A 10,609-nucleotide genomic window follows, 5' to 3' on the forward strand; every position below is an offset into this window, starting at 1 on the left:
CGCGATTAAAATAAAAATGAAATGGTAACTTTCTTTAATGGCAGAAGCATTGTAAAAAAAAACTACATAAAAGAAATTAACAAAATATTCTTACAATTAGAATAATTGTAAAACTATTCACGCGGGTGAAATACCTATAGTTGAACATATAATAACCAATGAAAAGTATGGCAAAAGTGACAGACATTACGCGCGCGTTGCCTTCTCTTTAATGGCTATGTTTTGCTAAAAGTTGCATGTATACAATAATATAATATAACAATGAGCGCCTTTCGATTTGGCACAAGAGTTACAATATTTTTAGATCTTTGGTTTCGATAAATTGCTAAAGAGAGTAAATCCAGAAATCTGGAAGCGAAAATTAACGCGTTTGCAGGAGACCTTATAAATCGTATCGCCTTCATACGCACATTTGCGTGAAATACATCGATATTGCGCGCACGCACGCACGCACGCCCGCACGCACGCACACACACACACACGCACACGCACACGCACACACACGCTCGCGCGCGCGCGCGCGCGCGCGCATTTTCCCTTTTTTGAGAAATGCAATCGCTATCGCACGCATGTTTTTTAAGCGTAAATAATGTCTACAAGTTTAATGAAACATAATATAATATTATGTCAGTTTCATAAAATAGAACTTGTAAAACGTTGCGTTTTATTTCAATAATGGAATACGTTCATATCACTAATCTTACTAGATTAATCGGCGAAAAAACGTAAGATTTTAAACAAAATTCATACAAGTTTGAATTTGCATTCACGATAAAATACATGTAATACATGTAAATACATGTTTGGACAAATTATTTGCGATCGCTGAAATACTCATCGTAACTTATGGCTAATCCACCTTTGCTAATATATAATGACTAGATAAAAACAAACATTACAATCTGTTATCACCATGCAAAGATATACTTATAGCTACCGCGTTAGGCATTTTGATAACTTGACAAATTTCACAAATATTAGAGCATCCCAGATAGCACACACAGACGCATACTTTACAAACGATTTGTTTGTAAACGGGAAAAAAAACACGATACACATTTCGAAATGATTTTATTATTTACAAATTGTTAAAGAATGTGTTTAAATAGAATTTATACAATTTAGTAAAATATTGCTAGTATATGCGGGGACATCTTTTAAATCCTTTCTTTTTCTTCGTGAAAAAATTTAATTTGCTTTTTAAATTTTTAATCGCGTAATTTTTGCGAAAATTATGCTGCTCTGGGATGCTGCTGTCACCAAAGCCACGTTAAAATGGAGTATTATTCCTCGGTAGAGTATAGGTCCGAAATAGAAGAATATAAGCTAAGAGGTAACAACTTTTTCAATAATCTTAATTATCACGGACGTGGCACTGGATTACGACATAATTCTGTTTTGTTTTCTTACCTTTTTGTATCCTTCTCCTTTTCCTTATTCCTGCCCTTCTCTTTAACGATCATTCTATAAAACGATGTACTCATCATACGTCATGCATGCTCTGCATACACAGCTTATTGGAGAAGGGTAAACGAAAAACAAGTTAACAGCTATATAAATACGGATAAATGAACTTTCCTCTATAGATACTCCATCATGCTGGAATAGATTTTTCTGCGTAAAATCTCGTGCTACTTGATTTTTTTTTAAAAAAATAACATCTGATCTGAATCTTCGTGGAAATGTACCGTGTACACTTTTGTGCATTTATCGCATTAAATTACAGTGTTACGACCGTCTATCGTACGAGATATTGATTTTTTTTATCGTCTTCTTAAGTCGAAAAGCTTTGTTTTTCTTTTTCTAACTTTTTCAATTGTGCATGCCAAAATTTTCATTATCACCATCTTAAATATTAAATTGATCACGAGAATAAAGCATAACTTTGCGCTGCTTTTTATAACGTATGAAAATGGCAGTTCCCGCCTGCGATACGAGCGTGTCGCGAGATATAAAACAATGTAAATTTAAATAATTTATGATCACAAAGTAAAGTTGTTTACTTGTTTAGAGTATGATAAAAATAAAGTACTTATAATAAAAGGACCGGGATTCGAAGACCGGGGATCTATAAAACGAGAAGTTATCGAGAAGACGTCGAATGTACAAACCGTCGCGATATTCATTAAAGATGATCAATAATAACCGGGATAATGGTGGTAGCCGGATCTCGGAGGATGATACGGAGTTGGACTTACGGGATAACTGGGATTGTATCCAGACAAGGGAGGTGGAGGTGGAGACAGCATTCGACCTTCTCCGGCATCGGATACTACGTGCGTCGTAGTCGAGCCTGGTTGTGGGCTGGTGATAACACGAGTAGCAGATCCATGCAGATGATGTGATCGAGAGAGACTCAAATCGACACTATGTCTGCCGCCAGGAGTGAGATCCAAACTGACCACTCGCACAACTTCGTTGTGCGGATAAGGTGGCGGCGGTGGCGGGGGTGGCGACATAGAGTAACTGCCCGTTCTGCTGAGGTCCACACTTTGTCGCTCGCCGATGTCATACAAATGGTGATGATGATAGCGGGTGTTTTGCATCTGGCCGCCAAAATTGTGGTGAAAACCCCGAGCTGACATGTCTAAACCCTGAAGTTCACCACTGTTGAGCACTAATGGCTCAAAATTGGATCTCTCCCGCGTGAAATCCTGTTCGAGCGAGTCGTACTTGTAGGATGTCGAGAGATCCAATTGCAACGCCTTCTCCTTCACGGACAAACTAAGATTCTGCGCGACCGAGTCACCCTCGTCGCTCGAGAGATTATCCGTTGGCACCTGATGGTGATGCACGTCCTGATAACGATGATTCGGCGTGGCTGACGGCGACACCAAGTCTTCTTGCTGCATGTGTATGTAATTCGGTGAAGAAACACGCGGCAGTTCCTCGTGATGCAGATACTGCTCGATATTATGTGTTCGCGAGGTGTTGATGTAGTCGACCGCAGGTCGATGTAAGTGATAATCCACGTGTAAATGGCTAGGAGGAGTGTGCCCCCGGTCGTCCGGGGTTGGTGCGGGCGAAATCAGTTCCTCCTCTTGCTGTACGATATAAGAGTCTAAATGATTCGGTGATCGCGATTGCGGTATCGGGGATTGCAATTGGCTCGAGATAGAGTAGAGATTGGTCTCGCGATCGTTGTCCTCCAAGATCGGGCTGGACACCGTTCCTATGTCCCTCTCGGCGGCATCTAGGGCCGCCTCAACCAGCAAACTCGCGCCTTCCGTCCTGCTGCGGTACACGTTCAATCGTAATTTATTGCTTTCCATCAAATTCGGCACCGTCGCGCTGGTACGCGAAACCGCTTTCTCGCTACCACTATCTTTTCTGCTGTCTTCAAAATCATAAATGTCAGAAGACGGCGCCGAGACCGCCGGTAAATGAACAGCGATGTCGGAAGTAGGCGGCGGATTAAATTCAGTCAGCCACTTTTTGCTACTCTTGATCAGATGTGTTCTCGATGTGTCATATAGATCGACCTCCGTCTGTCCATTATCCATCGTCGTTGCATCAAGTTCACTGGTTGCGGTTTGCATACTCGGTATCTGAGACTCTTGTTGTTCCGTCTTATATTTCACTGTAGAATTTGCCTCATTACTTTGTAATGAATCCACAATGACGTTGTGAGCAGAATTTGCCATCGCTGCTGCCGTCGATGCTGATGCCAATACTGATACTGATATTGATATTGATATGGGTGCCGATGCTGATGTTGACGCCGTTGCTGATTCCGATATCGATGCCGGTGTCGGTGTTGTTGACGGTGCCGATGCTAATGCTGATGCCGATGCTGGTACCGGTGTCGATGTCTCGACTTTTAAATTACTTTCCGAGCTGCAGTCGTCCAGAGACGGTAAACTATTGCTATTGTCCTGCTCGATAGACAAGAGGATGCATAATGAGAAGAGAGACCCTTTGCTAAATATTACGATATGTACGATTGCCTATAGGATTATATATAACGAGTAGCTTACTTGTGAAGAATTTCTTCTGTTGCAGTGAATGATTCTTCCACAAGGCATGTCCTCAACGAGGCCACCGCTGTATGCGTCAAAGGTGTACGCCACAGACCTCTCAATCTTGGGCATCATCTCCTCCGAAAGACCGTGCACCTTCTTGTAATGGAACTGTAGGCATTGCTTCGTAGTGAAAGCTGCCTTACAGCCGTTCTCTTTGCATCTATAGCGCAGAAGATAGGCAGCCATAACACATGAATGGTCACTCACTGATTACGTAAAAGAAAAAAAATAATATAACATAGTTTAAGAAACTTACTTAAATGGTTTCACACCGCTATGAGTCAGCATGTGAATCTTCAAATTACTTTTGTTCTGGAACATTTTCCCACATCGATCGCACGTGGCTGCGGCAATAACGTCTTTGTGATGGACTTCCTTCATGTGCCGCTGTAAAGCCGCGCGAGAACCCAATAGTTTCAAGCACAACTTGCACTGAAATTCCCTAAGCACCTCGGCCATATCTGCACAAAAACGCGTGCACATGTTGCGCGTAAATATATAAATAAGGAAGACAAAAATAAAAATACAATGTAAATCGATTGTGCGCGCTATTACCGCTATGCATCCTCTTGATGTGTACTTTTAGTTTTTGTGGCTGACAAAATTTACGGCCACAGAAATCGCATAACGGTCGCGCTCGATGTGGATTCTGTGAGCATCCGTAAGTTCGGTGCATTTCTAAGTAATTCAGCCTTAAGAAAAACTTTTTACAATATTGACACTGATACGCGCCGCGACCCTCGTGCAACTCTGCTGCATGTTTCATAATGTTATCCTTGCCGAGCACTGTGGCACCGCAAACCTAACAGAGAACAAAGAATAGTCCATTTTTGTAAGTTAAAGAACACAATCAATTGTTTATTTAAAATATTCACGACAGTTAAGTGTAACGTTAAGTACCTTGCAATGATATTTTCTTATCGTTAAACTATAATTCATGTCGTGAAAGATGCAGCAGTGCAATCGATAATATATCGAATGTGCGAAAATAAGGTTGCATCCTCCGCAATCTGAAAGCATGACAGAGTCTGTTAGTTTTAAAGAGAGAGAGAGAGAGAGAGAGAGAGAGAGAGAGAGAGAGAGAGAGAGACAATTAATTAGTTAATTAACTTGATTCCTTCAGCAGCTGAAAAAAATCTATACATATATACGTACTCGTTTTATTGATTTTATTTTTTCTCGTCCACGTGGAAGATTGTGACTCTACCCAATAAGTGAGCTCCATCCCTGATGCTATATTCTGAGTTGTAACAAAATATAATTTGCCATGCTTAGCGATTACCGCTATGCTTCTCTTCTCCTTCGTCTCGGCTGGTCTAATATATCGAATCCAATTGCTTTTTAATGGATTTGTAGTACTAATATATGTACTCTTTCCATTATTATCTATCTGAAAAGAAAAAAAGAAAGATAAAGATTTATTCTCATAAAAATTACTTTTGCAATACAAACGCTGCAATGTCAATGCTAATGTTACAATGTAATAAGATTATCGAAATTCCAATAAAAATTCAAATGATGATAAAATACCTCCCATATGTGGCGCATAGAAAAATCATCCGGAATGTCCATTTCCCTAACCGATATACCGACAAGTGGACCAAATTTGGCGTATATCGGAAGCGGGTTCTTGGCATAGATGCCGAGACCGTGATCGGTATTAGTGATCTTCAATTCGAGACAATCCGGCAGAGAATCCCTTGCATACAGCGGTCGATCTATCTCTACTACTAGCTGCTTCTCCTCTCTCTGCACCTTCGGTTTGGCCTTGCATTGTTCGCTGGATGTTGGCGATTCGTCACCCGACTCGAAGCCGTCGTACGCTAATCTGCCGTAACCTTCCGACATTGGGTCCTCCGACGTGATGGCTTTCATTATCTCTGCGTTCTCCTTGTGCCTACTCAACCATTGCTCGTAAAAAATCGCGTCGGCTATCGCGTACTGCGACGTCGTCAAAGGGCACGCGTCCTGCAAATGACGGCTGTTGCATTCTTGGCAGAGTTTGATCTTGATCGCGAGTCTTTGTGGTTCTGCTGACGACGCGACGTCGTCGGTTGCGCCGTTGGTAGTACCGTCAAGACCATCAAGGCCCGCTTCAGGATCATCGTCACCGTTTCCGTTCTCATTGCCATCCTCGGTGATCTTGCTAGATCCTGATCCTGCCGTCGAGGATAGCAGCTGTTCAGCCGCCTCCGGTGGACACGCGTCTTCTCGAACAACAACGATGCCGTCTTGCGGCGCCTTTCGTACGTCGTGATGTTTTTTGCTTTTGTGCTCATTTGTATGCTTGTGCTTTTTTCGTCGATGTTTAAATACCGTCGCCTCTAACGCGGAATCTAAAGCGGAATTATTCTCGGTGAGATCCTTTGCGGAATTTTCTTCGATTTGCGCATCACGACGAGGACGTTTCCGTCTTCTTTTCAGCTTGCGATCAGCCTCCGCATCCTTGGATTCGCCGTTCCTCGATGCATCGCAGAACGTTGCATTTTTATATTCGTGCGAGTCTGTGCAACGCATCATCCTAGCCTCGTTTCTCTTCTCAGTTGCGTTCTCGACGGCCGTCTCGACTGTGCCGTTGTCATTGACATTGGGTACAGGATTCAATAAATATTCTACGTCCTTGTTCAAATCCTCGGTGTTGTACGTGTGCTGCTTCGGAAGAGACGACACTATGGTATCGTCAAAATGGAGCTTGGTAGTTTTATTATTCTCAAAGGTATCCCTCGTCAAATCGCCAGGTACACCAATCGCTTTTATCTTGTACGTGGTGGTGATGTCGTTATTCGCCAAACTATTTACATCGTTTCGAATTCTTATACTATCTACGTGATCAGTCTTGGTCGTAGGGGATTCAACGTCCTTTGTATCGATTCCAAAGCTCTCTACATCTAATTTTAATTTAGTATCTAATTCATTGATTACGGTCATCTTGCGATTACTCGAATCTCTACTCTCCGCCGAATCGTTTCGCGAATACGATGCATTCTCACTGGTACATTCGAATTTGTCTACTCCAATGGAGCCGCCGCCGCCGCCGCCGTTATCTTCGACGCCGTTCTTTGAGTTTCGTCGTCGTTTCTTCCGCTTATCTTTGCGATGCTTCGTCTTGTTCTTGTGATGCTTCGACCTCGAACTGCGTCGCACGTGCAATTTGATCGCATCGTCCAGCACGTCCGATACGCTCTTGCTTACCGTACAGGAAGAAGAATCAAGTCGCACACCTTTGTTTAACACAGGAGTTTGTTTCCTCGAACTTCTGCGAACGGGCTCTTGCTCTTGCTCTTCCTCTTCCTCCTCTTCCTCCTCCTCGTCATCATCATCTTCCTTATCCGAGCTTTCAACCTTGATAGCTCTCTCGTCCCGATCGCTATGATCTTGATTCGTCGTCTTCCAATCCTCTGCTCCATTGCATTTACCCTGTTGCCTACATGCGCATAACAAAATTCATATATATTAGAGTCTGTATTTCTTTCAACATCTTTTATACAAATGTTGTCAGAGTCGTGATATCAAATGTCAGTTTCATCATAAATAAATTAGAAATTGAGAGATTGGACGGGCAAATATGTTTATCCAAAATTAGAACTTTATTAACTTTATTCTCTAACAGTAAAAAACATATTTCTCTCTTTCTCTTCTCGATAGAAACAATTCAAGTCAAAAACTTGAAAATTATTACCATTTATTTTTCCTTATTATTAGGCGAATGTCGCTTTTCGTTTTTGCGCACGTTTTCAAAACGTGCGTCCATCTATCATAACACAGCGGTATCGATCGATTTCAGACGCGACGCGCCAGCGTCGCCCTCCTCGCCAACCATACATCGCCCCGCAAGATGGCGATTCAACAAAACGCTTTCGCTGAGAGTAGGGGGAAAGCTCAAAGCACCGAAGGAACATGTGACAGATAGCTACTGGCTTTGTCGGGGGCCTCGGGATCGGGTGGCCCGTACGCGAGTCGCGATGCCGCAATGTCGACAGACGACAGCTCAGCGATTTATGCGAAACGATGCAACGCGTCTGCTGCATCGGCAAAACAACAGCATCGTCGTCGGGACGGGCACGGCGATTATGATCGCGACATTCGCAACAATAACACAGCGGCGATGACGCCATCGAAACGTACTGAAACGTACCTAGTGACAGCGACTGACTCGGCGAGGTCCAGCAAGTACACCGCAACATCCTCGTCCGTCGGCAGGCCCAGGCGTTTCTTCAGCGACAGCCAACGCTTGCTGTTGGTCAGACCGATATGTACGCTGCGAAAGTGTCTCGCTGTTGCCACCTCCGAGACGGTTGTCGCCGCACCGGGCGGCGGTGACTGTGATGATGGTGGTGGTGGTGGTGGTGGTGGTGGTGATGGTGGTGGTGCTGCTGCTGCTGCTGCTGGTTGTTGACGTTGTTGCCGCTGCTGGGTACTTTTCGTATTCCCCAACTCCCTCACATGCCGCGTGCCCTTCTTCGGCATAACTACATCGTATAGATCGCGGCTACGAGAGGCTGCGCCGGATACGAGATCCCGCGGGAGGACGCCGACGCGCACCGATATTATCCTATCCTCTTTATGCTCGCCGCCGCCACCGCCGCCGCGCCGCACCGCACCATCGCTTACTACCGCCACCGCTGTCCGCCACCGCCGCCCACTCCACCCACTCACCACTCTAGCTACTACCCACCCTGTCTGTCTGATCTTTCTTGTACATACATACACGCGTTTTCCCTCTCCGTTTCTCTTCCGCGCGCGAACCGGCCATTCTATTTTATCGATCCACGCCGCGACCACGAGATGCAGCGCGCAACGCTCCCCGCGCCATCCGTGACGTGATTCAACGCCGACTTTTATGACCGACGTTACTCCGATTACTCCACCCGCTCCACCGTTGCCTATAAAAAAAACTCTCATCACAATGAGCGTTTCCATGTAATGCCACGCTACGAGTGTTACGACGCTTACAACACATCGGACCTGATACTGACAAATGATTGGACGGAGATTAATTGCGAAAATAATATGTATAATGCCAAATATGTGAGAGAGAAGAGATAACGAACCATAATTGTTACTCTCTTTCGATATATCGATTCAAGCGCGATCGATTATCGCGTTTCATCATGATCCTAGCATTCCTAACCTTTCGGCAGCGCTCACAGCGACAGCGCACACACAGCCTGCACAGCTAGAAGAAAGAGTACCGGACGTCGTCCGTATCGACAGTGTGTGTGACAGTGGTCAGGACAGAGTGTCGAACCATACGCTAAAATGTCACGCAGGGCGATCAAGGCGATCAATTGGTCGGCGCTCGCCGAAAAAATTCCAGAAACGGAAAAAGCTGCATTCGCCGCTTTTAAAGCTAAATCTGATCAACACTTGCGACGGTTAGTGAATATCGCCTTCTTCGGGATTTGATTCGTGTCGTTGCACATAAGCCATTATATAATATGCAATCTCTTGAGAGATTCCGAGAAAAACTTTTTTTAGATATTTGATATTTCTGTAATTAAATATACAAATACTGTGGAAGAGAAAATATTTATTTCGGATAAAAGACTCTTTAAATTTGTCAAGAATGTAATTTTAACTATCTACGCATAAGCTCTGTCGTTACTAGAGTAACCTCTAAGAACATTAATTTGTTTTCATTTTATATCTGTTAAAATGTTAAGACATCAAAATGCATCTAGCCTTTTATAAAACATTCATGAAATTCTTTTACTCACGTATCACATTATTTCAATATAAAAATGACTTTTTTTTTACATAATACGTTAAATTAATATCATGAATAAGAAAATATATAATTTTTACATTTCTTTATCATGTATATAGAATGAACGTAAATCCAGAAGCTCCTCCAAAAATCGATTGGGCACACTATAAGCAAAATGTTCCAATACTTGGATTAGTTGATAAGTTTCAAAAGGAATACGAATCTTTTAAAGTGCCGTATCCAGTGGATAGATATACTTCTGAAGTTGAGGCTGAAGAAAAGGAAGTGGTACAGTATTTACATATAATGTAATTATAAATTATGTCTTATAAGCTCTAAATCTTTCTAAATCTAAGATATATTATAGCATGTTAAAATCGAGGAATTTATCAATGCATCAAATCAACGCATCGCTGCTGCCAACAAGGAAATTGATAGAGTAAAGAATTTGTTGCCATTCTCTGAGATGACGATGGAAGATTTCCGAGACGCCTATCCAGAATTAGCTATAAACCCTGATAAACCAACAGTTTGGCCGCACACACCTGACGTACAGCCAGAAAATGAGAAAGGACGACCTGAGCCTCATTAATACTCTCTGTGTAATGCGTTCAGAATATGAAACATAGTCGTGATTTATTTTTAGCGTACGATTCTGGATCTTGCGTGCTAAATTGAAAAAAATTGTCCTTTCTTTCCATTATTCAAAATAAATTCATCCATAGAAAGAGAGAGAGAGAGATATATTATCCTTTTGTAACACGAGATTGCACAAAAGGAATAGAAATAAACTTTAATAAATCAACTAAAGGGATGTAGTTTTTCGATTAGTAAAATTATATTAAATCGAGAGATATTAATTTTTAATGCAAAATTTTAC

General features: G+C 42.6%; 2 protein-coding genes across 2 annotated transcripts; one reads left to right on the forward strand and one right to left on the reverse strand.

The window, feature by feature from the left end:
* Positions 1 to 5: 5 nt before the first annotated feature.
* LOC105450875 lies at positions 6 to 9,049 on the reverse strand. Its single transcript, XM_011690976.1, has 8 exons — positions 8,158 to 9,049; positions 5,553 to 7,446; positions 5,178 to 5,412; positions 4,923 to 5,032; positions 4,578 to 4,824; positions 4,279 to 4,483; positions 3,978 to 4,182; positions 6 to 3,875 (listed from the first exon to the last, which is right to left on the reverse strand). Exons 1-8 carry the CDS (start codon positions 8,940 to 8,942, stop codon positions 2,136 to 2,138), a joined length of 5,421 nt encoding a protein of 1,806 aa, XP_011689278.1. The 5' UTR covers positions 8,943 to 9,049; the 3' UTR covers positions 6 to 2,135.
* A 134-nt stretch (positions 9,050 to 9,183) lies between these two features.
* LOC105450874 (ATP synthase subunit d, mitochondrial-like) lies at positions 9,184 to 10,534 on the forward strand. Its single transcript, XM_011690975.1, has 3 exons — positions 9,184 to 9,397; positions 9,849 to 10,017; positions 10,097 to 10,534. Exons 1-3 carry the CDS (start codon positions 9,282 to 9,284, stop codon positions 10,319 to 10,321), a joined length of 510 nt encoding a protein of 169 aa, XP_011689277.1. The 5' UTR covers positions 9,184 to 9,281; the 3' UTR covers positions 10,322 to 10,534.
* Positions 10,535 to 10,609: the final 75 nt, after the last annotated feature.

This window comes from Wasmannia auropunctata, unplaced genomic scaffold (genome assembly GCF_000956235.1).
Source record: "Wasmannia auropunctata unplaced genomic scaffold, wasmannia.A_1.0 LD336055.1, whole genome shotgun sequence".
In the NCBI taxonomy this organism is placed as follows: domain Eukaryota; kingdom Metazoa; phylum Arthropoda; class Insecta; order Hymenoptera; family Formicidae; genus Wasmannia; species Wasmannia auropunctata.